This window comes from Alligator sinensis, unplaced genomic scaffold (assembly GCF_000455745.1).
Source record: "Alligator sinensis unplaced genomic scaffold, ASM45574v1 scaffold67_1, whole genome shotgun sequence".
Classification (NCBI taxonomy): domain Eukaryota; kingdom Metazoa; phylum Chordata; order Crocodylia; family Alligatoridae; genus Alligator; species Alligator sinensis.
Genome location: NW_005842111.1, coordinates 1,570,200 through 1,586,064, shown reverse-complemented (window position 1 = coordinate 1,586,064; position 15,865 = coordinate 1,570,200). Strand labels below are relative to the sequence as shown.

Genomic DNA, 15,865 nt, shown 5'->3' with positions numbered 1-15,865 from the left:
AGAGTGGCCCAACTGACCCCTCTCTCCTAGGAGCCACACAAATATTACCCTCATGCATAAGTGGCAGAATTCTCTTATTCAGCTTCATCTTGGAAAGGGAAACAGCCAGCCAGCCACAGGATAATTAAGCACTTTTAGGTTGGATAGGGATGGTCCTGCCTTGGGCAGGGAGTTGGATTAGATTACCTATGGAGGTCCCTTTGAACCTTGCTTCACTATGATTCCATGATTGGGGGTTGAACACAGAAATTTAATTTATAGTAATTCTCTTCCCCATGGCATTCCTCAGCACCTTGCTACATATGGTACTTGTAAACCAGGGTTGTCAAACATATGGCTTGTGGGCTGGATCCGGCCTGTTGAGCTATATGATCTGGATTGACCCCACGTGCCAGCCCCAGCCCCTTAGGTTGCATGTAGTGTGAGACCTGGACCCTGCATTGTGCACCCTGCACACACCACAGGAGCTTGGTCTGGGGCACGTGCTGCAGGCAGTGCCTTTGTTGGGCCAGCTCTATGAGCTGGCTCTAGGGCCAGGCTGTCAGAGCCAGTGGACAGGACTGGTCTGGCAGGGTGCTGCATGCAGCATCCACCCCAGACTGACCCCATGTGCTGCATGCAAAGTGCAGTTAGACATGGTGCTGCACATGGCAGGGTGCACAAGTGGTCCAGGGCATGGGCTGCATGCTGCATCTCACACCAACCCCCGTTCCCCCTGCCATGCTGTCTGAGACACACAGGCAGCACACGCCCTATGTCGGCTCCACAGCCTGTGTGCACTGCAAGCCCCGAGGCTGGCACCTGCCGCATGCAACTGCATGGGGGGTTGGTCCCAGTTCAGCCTGCAGACTGGCCCAGAGATCCTTATCTGGCCTGCAGGACCAGATGAGTCTAACACCCCTGCTGTAAAGTATTCTCATGCTACAATCAGCTGATCTTTTTCTTGAATACGTCCACCCATGGCCTTCTTGGAAGGAATACATATATTTACTCCATATTTTAAAGGTTGTAGGCTGGAGGGAGTCAGACTTCTTTGTTTCAGACATCTGGAATTCAAATTTTTCTATTGAATTCTGGGATTTTTAGATATTCTTCATACCTCTGATAATTTGGCCATATTTATTTAGGTGTACTGAAGTACCTATATTAAGGGAGCCATATTTGAAAATCTTGGTCTGTCTTCTTTTTTTTTTAACTATTTAAAATAAATATATCTCAGACATTATTAATCCCTGTCAAGATGAGTGCTCAACTTCTTTTATGAAACAAATAGTTTATAAGAAGTTTTATACACACATCCAGTTCTTGTTAACATCAACAGGTGTTAGTACATGAATTCAGAAATAGTTTAAGGTGCAAAGATTCAAGAGTACAGTTATATGCAGTAGAACTCTGCTAATCTGCACACAGGACTCCTATTAATAACATGGGACTTGTGTGTGTAATTTTTGGGCCAAAGTATACATGGAGTGAACCTGATTTCATACCCCTTGCGCAAACAGTAATCCTTATTTCATAAGGTATGGAATCAGGCCCCACATGCCTGCACAAGTCATATATTACCATCATTTCATGTGCAGTTTATCCATTGGTGTTACTGGGAAAATGCCAACTGATACTGAAGACTGATTTGTGGGTAATAACTATGAGCACTTTTTAGAGCTATGCAGAAACTAGATCAATAAGTAAATGGCATTTAAGTTTAGTCTTAAATGAGTCTTTTTGCTAAAAAGCTTTTCATTCACATGTTGATGTTTGATATGCTAAATTCTTGTATTTACTGGATATTTTGACAACATTAGTAAAACTATCTTAAAGTAAAATATAGTCTTGGTTAATTTGAAAATAAATGTGTGCTGTTGAAATCTAGATGCGCATGAGAAGCATTTTAATTTAGTAACAACATGCAGAAAGCCATGATAATGTTTGCCAAATGTAGCTGAATGTTATTTGTAAATGAATAAAAGGTTGTATCAACATGTTGTTATGGTAAGTCAGTAAACATACATGTTACAGATCATTTTAGATTACAATTATCTATGGCCTCCATTTTGCACAGAGTTCATAAAAACTACTCTAAAGCAAATGTAATTGCTGATTGCTCTTTCAGCTGATCAAAACTTTTACCAAATTTCCTTTTTTCACTGAAAGATATTGAAACCCTTCCAAATCAAACTTTTGGGGCACTTTGCCTTGAATAACATAAATATCTGTAAATAGTATCATTATTTTACCAAAAAACCAAACTCATTAAACATAGTATATACAGAAAAATCATTAGAATAATGTAAAAATAGAGAATTAAGAGATTAGTTCAAGGATATATATGAGTGGTAGAAAGTCTGAAAAGTCCCCATATTTTAAGAGTACCAAGAAAAAAATGTAAAATATATCTGATCTATCCCATAACCACTGTACAAAATGTATGTTTTAATACAAATGATACACAACAGAGAATAAGAAAATTGGGGGGAAAAAAGTTTTTGCACAGCAGGATTACACGAGGTCTTGGGATGCTGAATTCACTGACTGGCTTTGGAAGACCACTTTTGGAAGGTGGTGGTGTTAATAGCCCAGATGATAGTCTGGAGTCAGGAGAGCTCATAGGAGTGAGTGTAATGGAAGAGATATCTAAACAAGGAGTTGAATCCTCATTATTACACCAGTAAAAGGTGGAGGGTCTTTGAAACATATGTTGATCATTATCAGACTTTATATGCAGCAGCTGTAAAGGAATCACAGAAAGAGAAAATATTCTAAGGAGTAGAATATGGTAATTCAAGGGAATGAAAAAGTATGCATGTCATATTTTTAGAAGTTTGTTTGTAAATTGCTAATCCATGATATAGCCTCGGGATGCAGAATTCTAAAAAACAAAATAAAAATAAAATACATGAAAAGAGAACTTTAAAATGCATTGTAATAATAAAAAAAAAAAATCCCAGTATTGACTGGAATAAATAAGACAGATCCACTACAAACTATTAAAATAAAAGGAAGGGAATTAATTTTCGATTGTGTACACAAGTTGTTACACCCACAAAAATCTGCAAGGCCCCATATCAGAACATGCTGAACAGTAGTTAGGCACATAATTGGGGAAGAAAATTGCTCTTGGGGCTAAAGCACAAGCCACAATTTTGTCCATGTTGTCTTCATACATAGTGCCATTGAGCATTTCTTCCTCCCTCAGCATTAAAGAAATCATATAACAAAAAACTTAATATAATAAAATCTTGTCACATAAACATTTTACGTGTTTTTTCAACATGTTTGATTTTGACTAGAAAGATGATTTATATGTTAAGTTTCTTAGCCAACGAATATAAAAAACTACACAATTTTTACAATAATTGAATATATCATGATTTTTCTGTATAAAAGTAAGTACTGCACTTGTAGATTAGACTGAAATAGTTTTCATAGACAAAACAAAAGCCATCTAAAGATTACAAAGGCCCAAATTATTTTCTTCACCCTTGCTTCAAGAGTTGCACAGGGCTCAGGACACAATGAAATTGCTAAGGCTGACTGGTACATTCGAATTTTAGAAACACACACTCCCCCTTACCTCCCCTGCCATGTCCCCCCTCTCAGAGAAGTTGTTTTTAAAATGTATCTGAATAGAGCATGTTTTCACTTAGGATTCTGTCATGCCCTAACTGTTCCAGTGCTGAGTTGAAAGAGCTGCGTTTCCCATTACAGAGATGATAACATTACAAATATAGCATAAGAGGAACAGGGAGCTGCACTCATTTCCCTGGGATATTAACAATTCCTGCAGCCACTGAAAGCAGTCAGTTTTGGTTTTTTTAAAAGGTCTTTTTGTCAGAACCTACCACTTTTGACCAGCCCTTTACATGGAAAATATTCTCAGTTCCAGAATAGAAACTCTGGTCAAAACCACAGAGATCCTGAGAGTGGAAGTAAATAGCCTAGTGGTCATGGCAAGCACCTGGGATGTGAGACACCACTCTACATATATATTGAAATAAATTAATCACTTTGGTCAAGGCATAGGAAGTTAAGAATTGTATGCAGAAGACACAAAATATGAGGAACTAAGATGACAGTTTGGGGAATATGCCTGTGTCAAAAATGTAGTTCATTCTGTGTTGTGTGCATCATTCATAACTATGAATTGGCATTGAGGTTTTGAACCTTGATTTTGGGTGCAACCCACATGGTGTCCTTTGTTGAGAGTGTAGTGCATCTGTTGCCTAAAAAGGTTAGGCAAATTAGGGGTCCTGGCCAGGGAATCTGCTTTTGGGATCGAGCCTGAAAACATATCTAGAGACAGTGCCTAAATGCTTCTCAGACTTGCCTGGTTTGCAAGCATACATAGTCCAATACATCAGATTGGTGGCCAGGTCTGGTTGTCTGGTTGAGAAGATAGCCATGTTGTAATCCCCAGATTTCCTCCTCAAAAGAAATCTTTATCTAGATCACTGAAAGGAGAGGTGGCTGTGGATGTCACGGGAAGGTTTCTGATACTGTCTGCTCTCACTCACATTTTACTTCTGCCTCTTGGGCTGCCAAGTACACCAGAGAAGGAGAACTAACATTATTTTAAAAGCTACAGATGTAGCATAATCCCCTTTAGTCTGTTTCATCAGGCCTTTGGTTTGCCTCTCCCTCCTGTTCATTCAATGGTCTCAATATATTTAACACAACATGTTAAAGCATAAAATCCTACCAAAATGTAAACACTGCTTTGATTTCTTTAGAAAACATAGTTTACCCTTGAAGCTACACTACATCCCTTTGGTTCCCCAGTACTGAAAAAGAGGTTCATATTGAGTGATTTAATTTTTTCCCATTTTGTTGATATAATTTTTATAATTTTTCTCACTTTACAATATCTTTTCCTATATCTGGGCTGACAGATGATGTTTGCCAAAATGTAGTTGGGACAGAGATACTAAGAGTCAAAGTTATTACTTTCCAAATTGGCCATGTAGTTGAGAAGCATGAGACACTAAGATTGTGTCTGTAATATTTTTTAGTTTAATGTACTTATGTGACAGTAAAGTTGTGTACTTCAGTTTCCCTTGATTGCTTGTACACTGGAAAATAATGGGTACAGAGAAATGGGCCATCAAGAAAATCATTTTGCACAGGACACATACTGGAGCCCCACTGAATTTAATAAATAGCAAATGGAGACATCCTGTTCCGGGTACTTGGCAAGGCCAAAGAGTTTGGCTTGAACAGGAGACTCTCAGTGACAAGGAGGGAGAGAAACAGGAAAAGGTACATAAGAGACTGAAAAGAGAAGAGCTGGGTCTGATATGCTGCCTGGGAGCTGACATAAGCACTGTGTAGTCTGAGGATTCTGCCTGCTTATTGCTATTGAGTAACAAATTACGTTTTCATTTGTTGTAAATAAATTAAAAAAAAAACCCAACAACAGCTTCACTGAATGTGACTTTGGGTGCATTCTGTCCCCGTGAACAGGTAAGTCAGGAACCAAAAGGCTGAATCATGGAGTTGAAGGAGCCAGGGGCTCACTTATGCCAGAAGTGACACTTTAAATCTTTTCAAGATGCGACTAAAAGGAATCGTGATCTAGCAACTAAAGAGAAAGATGAAATTCCATACTACAATAGGTCTCCTTCTGTCTGTATGTGGAAGATGATATCTCCAGGTATGATGCTCAAGGCCCTTATATCGAATTGCTTTATGGTGGATATATGGCACAATAGATTTTTATAATATTGTCGTTTCAGAAGTGTTAATTTATAAACATGCAAATGGCCACAGCAGAGTATCAACTACAATCTGTAGGATGTGTATTTACAGATTTATAAATTTACGTGTGTAAAATTATATGAATTGATTAATCAGAAAACAGCTTTTATTTAGACTATTTGTGGTATATGTAACAGGCCTCAGTGAAACAAGTCAAATGAGGTAAATAAACTTTATAAAAATGGAAAGTAGCCATCAGTTACCTCTACATGAGATGCTGATCACAAGGACTAATTGACTGCGCAGTAACTAGCATTCCCAAATGGTTTTTTGGTGATGCTGACTGTGCAGTAGCTTGTTACTACTGTGCAGTAAGTGTCTCATGTTGATGTAGCCATTTGGTTAGGAATGCACTGATAAAAGACTTTCAAGATTTGCTAACACTACAGATGCTCCTCTAGTTGAATAAAACATTTGCTAAACTGCATGCAGATTATGCTATATAAAAATGGCAAAGGATAGCAAAGAATGACAAAGGATTGCCGAGCAATTAAAAACACCTATTCTTGAAACAGTTTTCCCTATTTGGCAAACTGAATTCTATTGGCAATCTGCTCAAAATGATGTGTTTAACTGCTTGGAAGTGATCGCTTTTCAAAACATGCAGGGAGCTCTGTCTTCTATCTTCCTTGAAAGGCCCACTTGAAAGTCCTCAGCAAAGGTCACTGCTGTAATAAGATGACATTTGGCTGGGAAGTAGCTAAGAGAAACTTTGTCAATCAAAATCTAGGAAGAGAATCCCTGAGATGACCCTTTGGTGCTCCAGAGAAGGCAGAGAAATCAAGGGCTCTTCTACTGGCTAGAAAACTGGAGCTATACAGGTATGTTTGTGCATCACTGTTGAGCTTGAGGAGAGAAAGTGCTTCCTAGGGATCTGAAGACAATTCTGGAACTAGCCAATGAACCCAATAATGAGCGGAAACCCTGTAAATGCCTATGCTTTTTTGAAAAAGCACATCTGTTTAGTATCTCAGAAACTTTTTTCAAGTTCCCTTGATTCCTTCTTTTGTTTTTCTTCTGTTGCTTTACCCAACTCTGTTAATTTTTCCATTCACAGGGGTCCTGCCCCATCCCATTGTCTACTTTTTAACTCTGATTATGCATAACCAGTTATGCTTAAATTCTTTGAAAGGATGTCCAACCCCAGAAAAATTAGAAAGTCAGTCTTGCTTGTAGATCAAATTCTGATTGGCTGGTCAAGTTAGATGTTCCTTAATGAGGCAAACCAGACTAACTTTGTAACTTTCTTTTTAGGTTGACTGAATTGTCTTTGAATGACTATAATTTTAACTAAATGAATACCTCCAGGAAAGGTGTAGAGACTTTTTTTTGACTGATCCTAAGGTAGAATTAGTGGTAAAAAGTACTCACTAAAGTTTTAAACATAAAGAGAGACTTATTAAAAGTAGAGAGATGCATACAGAGATCCACTGACATTTGGCAAGTGTGTATGAAAATCCTTCCAAGGGCACCATCCAAACTCTTATTGTGATACAGAGTTGAGCAGTAGAACCATGTGAAAGCAATAAAGTGAAAATCAGATTGTCCTCATATAATCAAGACCAAATGAAAGAAAGACCATTGATTAATGTTTTGCCAAACCACTAAAACACAGAGGAAAAATAAATAGCCCACATACAAAAGTAATGGAAACTTCAGCAGTTCATCCAAGTGACTGACTGCATGAAAGAGTACAAAACACCCTGTGCCAAAATTTCTAATGCCACACACAAGTTCTATAGACACTCACATAGTCTATTCCCCACTAAAGAAACCACATCTTTCTAACTAGATTATACTATTTGTAATGTCTCTCACAGACTTATCTAGAAAGTGGTAAGAAATTGTTATTTTCTATTAAATACTATTTCTTTGCTGACAGTTATATATTAGGATGACTAACTTATAAAGGTATTAACATAATTGCCAGCTTTGAAAGAGATCAATCTACAATGAAAAAATATCATGAGGCAAGATTTCTGTGCATTCTTCTTGAGTTCTACATTGCATTTGAAAGCTTACTTAAGTCTATCCCAACCATGAATTCAGTCCAATAAAAGAGATCACCCATAAAAATCCTTTCCTTTCATGTATTTCTTGGACCAATACAGCTAGCATATCACTCCAATGCTTCCATTAGTGATTTTCTAAAATAACTGAATGAATGTAAATAAAAATACTAAAAGTAATTACAGCATCCTTAAAGGATAAAACATGCATGCATAAGTTATACAATTTGATAATTAATTTTTAAATAAAAATTATATTACAGTATTTGATTGTGCACTCTGTATTTCTTCTTTGATTTCCATATTTGTTCTCATTCCTTTTAATGCCTTCTTTTACAGCTGAAACTACAGACATTTTAGTTTACTCTAATCAATTCAATATACTTCATGATCTGGTGGTCAATGCCCCCCATGGTGAGGAAAGCAGTGGAGCTGGTGCATGTGGGATGGAGCTGCAGCTCATCCAGGGGCGTGGAGAGCAGCTTCCACCGCTGCATGCACCTTGGGACAGCATGGAGGGGGGGTGCCCCTGGATCTGTATGGGGTGGGGCTGCGCTGGGTCTTCCTGGCAGGGGCTGGGCCAGGCTGTGCTTGGGGCGGGCAGTGGTGTTGGGACAGGGACTTTGGGGGGAGCTATGACAAAATTTGGGGTGGCTGAAGCCCCCACCCCTGTAGTCCTCTCCCAGTGCTGCTGCCACCCACCCTGAGTGCAGCCCAGCCCAGCCTCTGCTCAGAAGAGCTCGGCGCCACTCCAGCCCACAGCTGCAGATAAACCATTTAAAACATACTTTAGTGTCCTGCCTTTTCTTGGCTTCTCCATATTGTTACTTAAAATCTTTAGGGAAAACTCATTTCTAATTTCTCAATTTTTACCGTCAGTGCTTACTATTTAAGTAGCATTCTTATTTGAAATAAATGCAGCTTGTGTTAAAGTAAAATTTGATTTACATACATCATTACACAAATGTAGGGGGAACTAAGTGATATTTGGTCGAATTTAATAAAGCAGGTCAAACCAGATGATTCAATGAGTCCTGCTTGTCTTCGGAATCTGTGGGTTTCACTGGACAATTACTCTACTGTGTACTCTGGTTTCAAGGCCCTGAATAAAAGAAATTACTCATAGTAATAGTTTGCAGGGTCTGTGATGCCAGGTGTATTTCTCAGGGTCCTTAGCTGTTAATTTTTTGTAATTCTCAACTGCCAGACATCCATAAATTAACAGATAACAATTTTTAGTTTTAAAATTTTCCATACAGAATGCCACATGACATCATCCAAGAGTTGAACATAAATAGGCACACATCTGCTTTCCCTCAGAGGTAGAACAACTCTTGTAAAAAAATTAAATATATGTATCAACACATTTTTCCCTTTCTAAGTAAATATCTGTTTAGCATAGTACAATCAATTCCTATTATATTTCTAAATATATTGTATCCCTTTCCATTATATAAAGGTTGCATCTTATCTACCCTTAGTGTATGGACATTAGGTAAGAATTTATGTATATATCAAGGACAATACTTAGTATAATTTAAAATATGACTTTATGTTATTAAATTAAACCCCTCCCATAATTTTAGAGAACCCATGCCTACACCTGTCTTTTTTTTTTTTTTTTTTTTTTTTTTTAGAGGAAGCCTTTGATACAGTAAAAATACATTGTGTTATCTGGATACCCAAAGAGAAAATCTTTTATTATCATTGCAACATTGATTAGTATTTAAAACATTTGTGAAAAAGTACATGGTGCTTCACTTGTCATTGTAATAAGCCAATTCCTTGCTTTTCAAAGGTGTGTTTTATGAGACTGCACTTTCAGCGTTCAATAGAATCAGAAGTCATATACAATTGTATTTATTTACATATTATTTGAATTCAACCTGGCAGGATATTGAAGACATGATTCACCATGAAAAACTGAAAGACTATTGAAAGAAGAGTGATCTAATGTCAGTCACTACAGAATACCATGCTTTACAATACAAGGAGAAAGGCAGATGAATGCTATACAAATGGTTCTGTATTCATTCCCTCAACACTGAAATTTTCCAACAAACACAGATTATAATATTCTTATTTCCACTGTGTACCATCTTACCTCACAAATATTTTCAATCAAATTAATAGGATTATCAGATATGATGCAAGTAAGTGAATCAACATCTAGCATAGACAGTTGATATATCTCAGGCTGTTCTTGAGAGCCACATATGTATGTCTATACAGTCTTACCTCTCTCAGATACTTACAAACAAAGAGGCCAAAGGGAAACAAGAACCACAGTTCTAAATCACAATAATACATATAAATACTAAATTAACATTAATGTAAATTCCAACTAAAGAATTTAATGGAATCATATGATTACTTTTTCAGTTTTGCATGCTGTTTTGATATAATGAACACAAATGAGAAGAAAAAATAAATAGTGTAACAGATATATTATGACAGACTATAAGTTTCTATCCCTAGAGTGCAGGTAATTATATTGTACTTATTATTGTAATTATGTATATTAAAAGTTTGTACTGTGTGGTGACTAATTTTTTTAGGTGCAACTTTACGGAAGTGTAATCTGGCACTTTCCATACAAAGTCATAACCCGTAAACTGGGACACATTATCAGAACATATACCATTTAGATTTAGACTTTCTTCCTATTATTGATCAGAATTTTTTGTGAAAAGTTTGATTTCACTATTAGAAATAAATAACATGAAATGTGCCTTCATATCAAAAGAAACAGCCTGGCTGGAATGATGATATCATTCAGGCTACTTATTTTTTCCTGCCACAGGCAGCTGGCTCTTAGTAAACTATACTCACATACTTGACTTTAAAAAAAAACATTTTTGGCCTTTTTGCATCAAAAAGTTGACTGTTTCTAGCCACCTCTATACCCAGAAAAATATCCTTGGTGGCTGAAAGTCATTGCAACCCAATGGAATCAGAAAGGACTAGGCAATGCATCGAGTGCAAATGAGCTTTCCTACAATAGAATTTTGTCATTTACAATGCAGAAACTACAGGATTGCCCAATAAATATTTCTTGTCTATACTTGGGGAAAAGCTAATTAACATATTGATATCACATCATGATAATGACATATTCTCCATTTCTAAGGATGATTTAAAATAGCAGTCACTAAAGTTAGACATTTTTAGACATCCAAGTCAAGATAATGTGCATCTAAGAATTTGAAAGGAAATGTCAAGGAACTCTGTATAAATACTGTTGATTGCTAATAAGTTGTGAAGAACTGGGAAAGCTTTACAGAACAATTATGTGCAAAATAACACAGCAGCTGATAGAAGAATTGATTGATAAAGAACAGCCATAGCCATAGTCACTCTTTCTCTCAATGGCTTCACTGTAAATATGTTTAATCATAAGTGATTTCCATACTAAGCATGAAAATTAGTTTTATTGGGAGAGCAGCAATTGTCACATAAACATAATGTTTTCCCATGGACCTAGAGACTTGCCTTATATCTGTAATAAAACTTATACAACACTATGTAGTGTTCGGGATGGCTATGCACAATTATTTATGGACAATTTATTATTATTCATTGACCACTCCCAAAATTCTATTATGTCTTAACCCTCTAAAACAGTCTGAAATTTTCTACAAAGACTGACTGTTGCAGACTGTCAAGTGTGATTTGTTCATGAAGAATCACCTGTGGGCTGATAGCAGTAAGGAATGTGACCACTTCTATTCAGCAGTCCTGAAGAGAGATACTCTTCCAAACCTGATCCACCTAGACAGCTCATAGGACTTGTCACTCATGAGGCTCACACGTAAGTAATTTTAGTACCTTGAATTAAAATGTTTGTATTTGTTAAATCCTTTTGCTTGCTGTCACAGCCATTGAAATTAGTGACTACTGGACCTGTTCAAATGATTACTTACTTAATAAAGTCGCTGACTCTTGATATCTAACAAAGGGAGTTATCAACTGTTTATAACACTCTAATGAGCCACTGCAGGTTCAATCCCCAGATGTGCATATAACTACATCCATCAAAGGACTGAACTTCTGGACTCAGTTTGGTCTTTGGATACTGTTTCAATGGTATAAAGGGAGGATGGAAGGTCTGGGCAGGCTCCATTCCTCCATACTCCTGCCTAGGTGTATGAATCCAATGTCCTTGTGACCTGTCATGCATACACCATGATCCAGAAGGATGGACAGCTGACTACTACTAATTATGAAACCATTAACAAGGGAAAGATATTTTTTTCCTGTACTGGTCCTGATTTAAAAGACTATGTCTGATATATAGCAAAATATCTACAAGGTAGAAACACACTAAAAGAATATTGTTACCATCTCCATGGTAGTATTTAGATACATGGAAAAAAGAGTTAATTTATGATTAGCTGTACATAATATAGACAGTTAAGAAGACAGAACTTTGAAAAGTAGCATAGAAGGCACTGTCACAGCATGGCATGTCATCATTAGGATTTAATCATTTAGTCCTGTGCAAGTTTACTCATTAATTCAAATGGGAATGGACACAATGACTGGAGTATCAGGCTTGTATATATACTCTATTATGAATGTACATAAAAAAGGATATCTAAAATGAGAGAAAACATGAATAAGTCTTATGATTTGCATGTTGTCTAAACTTCAGTCTTCTAACATTACACTACAACAGTTTTTAAAATACTTAAAAAATATTAGTTAAAAGTAGGAATGACAAACATATCATAGAAAGGCAGATAGGCCTCCAGTCCTGTCCACTTAAAAATCATTTAGTAATGTTTAAGTTTACTGGTTTTAGATATATTTAATTTCAAACATTTTCCAGATAATTTTATACAGGTCACTCATAAATTAAAACCTGCTAGTTCCTTTATATACATTTTTACACAAATGCATATACAGGATAGTCAGCAGTCTGAATAATCACTAAATGTAATACTTTTTAACAGGATATTTCCTGAGTTTCTAGGTGCTAGCTGAATTTATTTTATGATTACCATTTTAAATATAATTTTATCTTTCACAATGGACAACTCTGAGGAAGTCATTATGATATATGCTGTGAATTTATTTGATGATTGGTACCCAAATCAGGTAAAACCTGTCTGTGTTACTGATTCTAATGACCAGATGTCTGTTGTTATTATACACTGAGAACATGAATTCTACTAAACTTTGTCACAACCCAAAAGGTGTGATTTTTATTTGTGTGTGCTTCGGCACTGCTAAATTGTCCCCGCTAAATTGCAAGCTTCCTTGCACGGTGGAGTTTTCTGCTGCAAAAGAGAATCCCGGTGCAAGGGAGAATTTCCCGCCGATTTGAAGCTTTCTTTGCAGGGTGCATTTCTTTGTTGCAGCACAGAGATGCTCGTTGCAAAGAGTTCCCGCCATTTGTATGTAGATTTGGGTCCCATTATTGGCCAGTTCTAAATTATTCACACGTGGCAGCTAGTGATTGGCTTGCTAGCCGTATAAAAGGCTTGAGTGGTTTCCACCCAAGTTGGAGGACTCCATGAACAAGGGAGGAAGAGACTTCATGCTGTCTGAAGATCTCTAAGCGCTGCGGATCCTCACGGACCCAGTGCATTTGAAGCAGGCTACGGAGATCTGATCAATCTCTAGCCTCTCCCCATCGCCGATAGAATTCCTAGACGTACCCCACCCGCGCGCAAAAGAACTGGACCCACGGAGCCTAGCAAACTTCGTGTGAGTTGGTTCAGAGCTCTTCCGGACGAGTACTTTCTTCGGCTGACGCGACGGGCTCGCGTGTTCAGAGCCTTCAGCCGGATTGGGCTAGAGTTCACGAGTCTAGAACTCTTGTCCGCCTCTTTCCTTTTTCTTCTCTGTAACTGCAACTGAAGCAAGCTTTCCAGCCTACACCACTGCCATCTCGGTGTAAGTAAACAATCTTTTAAACTACCGATACGCGTCCGTGCCTAATTCCAGAGCGAAAGCCACCCCTCTCCGCCCCCGTGTGCCCGGGCTGCTGGCCACAGCCCGCGTGCAGCGCGAAAAAGGGCCCGGGGCACTCCCGGCCCGCACAAACTTTACATAGAGTATTTAAACAAAATAATCCAACTACTATCTTAAATATAAGATGTGAAGAGAAGTTTTCTAAGTGATTTTGTTTTCTGATATATAATGAAAATAACTTTATTCACAATATACTTATAGCACAAACCTTTTCCGCATTTTACACTTCAGCTTTTTAGAAATGATTAGCAGGTTAATAAAAGGTGGCATTTTCCTGAGCAAGATATTCAGGTTTTTGAAAACCATTTAGCTTAGAATGTTAAATTTTCAGCAAGATGAAAAATGGTACTAGTTATGAAGACATAACACAAGAAAGGTCTGTAGTGTAATTTTTCAAGCAACACAAGAAATATCTATTATGTCATTTTCCTATTTAATATATTTTAAATAAACAAGCAAACAGATTTTCCAGGCATCAGATCTATATTATCTTAACAAAGAAATTTAAAAATATTAAACCAGCTTTAGTAAAGCCCTGAAATTCCCTTTTATTACTGTTTTACTAACATGATCACTTTTTATTCATAGAAATTAATATAGAACATAAGAAAATCTAAGTTCATTTCACACACACTGTTGTAAAACCTTGCTATTTTGATATTTAGCAATCCATGTTGATGCCTTCTTTGACTAAGGCTAATAAGTCAGTGCAGAACTTGTGAAGTTCTTAGTACCTCTTCCAAATACAAAGAGAGTTGATGCTGTTCAGCATTTTGTAATAGCTTTGAACATGTTTCCCATTACTAATGTGTGTTTAATGAATGGTGTATACAAATCTCTGATTGTCCATTGTATTTTATAATTTTCTTTTCTTCATCCATATGTATTTCACAAACTTACCTGCTCATAATATTATAAAGTTAATACAAACTGCACTTGTGTTACCAAAAATCTTGAGATGGATTTTGCTTATAGATTTGCATCTCTTAATGTCCACATATATGATCCAAAAATTTTGCCTATTCAAATTCAGTTCAAAATAGCTGTACTTTGAGGACCACTTAGGGTACGGTGTGAAAGATATAGGTGTTGATAGGGTGATAGGGTGGCCCTAAACCTGGGTTTGAATTAAGAGGGTTTGTTTTTTTAGCTGCTCCTATATTATTTTTCAGTGAATGAGATGCACTGTTATTTTACTTGATTATTTACGAAGTCTAGCTGGCAGAACTAATTTAATATTTCTACTAAGTAGTTGGTCTTGCTGCAATTCAAAATATTATAAGGAAGCTCAAAACTTTTGCGTGGGATTTCATTCTCAATATTAAATTGAAATAAATAATACATATTTACATTTGAAACTCAATATACTGGAGCCAATCTTTCAAAATACAATAGCTAGTAATTAAATGGGAATCACATTGTAATTGTGATATACAATGCCTATGTGCATTATTTGTGCCAGAAAATAACTAGAAGAAAATGTACTTTAAATATATAACAATACCCTTAAGAATAAATAAATAATAGGTTCTGTCATAGATATTCTAGGACAAACATAATGGTTGTCTTAAGGTGTTAAAATCAATTCTCAGAACAATATGCCAGAAGTCAAATTTAAACAAAACACATATCACATGATCATAACTAAGAGGAGAATTTAGCTACTAAAGAACTGCAATTTACAATATTGCCCCAGTCTAAAATTTGGACCCCAATGTGCAAAACATAGTGACAATTTATTCCTGTCCTAAAGAGCTATACAGGTATTCCTTTCTTTCTTTCTTTCTTTCTTCCGCCTGCTGGTGCAGGCCCACCTCTCGCTCGAGTTTGAGCACACTGTCCTCCAGCGGACGGTGCCCACCTTTGAGGAGCGCTGGGCCCTTGAGGAGGCGCTGTGCCGAGTCAAGGCGGGACGCCTGATCCTCGTACTGTGAGACCACCGGCTGCTCAAGCTGCGGAGACGCATCAAGCGGGCCGAGGCCTTGGACTTTTGTTCATGCAGGTTGACCCCTGAGGCCTCCATGGGTGTCTCCGCTGGCAGAACTGTAAAGATGTAAATAGACCTAATGTTCTTTGTGGTTTTGTTTTGTGTGTGTGTGTGTGTGTGTGTGTGTGTGTGTGTGAGG

The 15,865-nt window shown here is 37.2% G+C and overlaps 1 protein-coding gene across 3 annotated transcripts in view; it reads right to left on the bottom strand.

Moving 5' to 3' along the window:
• Positions 1 to 15,865, bottom strand: part of GULP1 (GULP, engulfment adaptor PTB domain containing 1) — a 322,650-nt gene that overhangs the window by 25,623 nt on the left and 281,162 nt on the right. The window contains exon 9 of one of the 3 annotated variants that reach the window (XM_025205329.1): positions 2,531 to 2,725. The exons of the other annotated variants lie outside the window; for them this stretch is intronic. Coding sequence (XP_025061114.1) covers positions 2,531 to 2,725 — 195 coding nt within the window. The remainder of the gene's footprint in view (positions 1 to 2,530; positions 2,726 to 15,865) is intronic. 3 annotated transcript variants of the gene reach the window in all.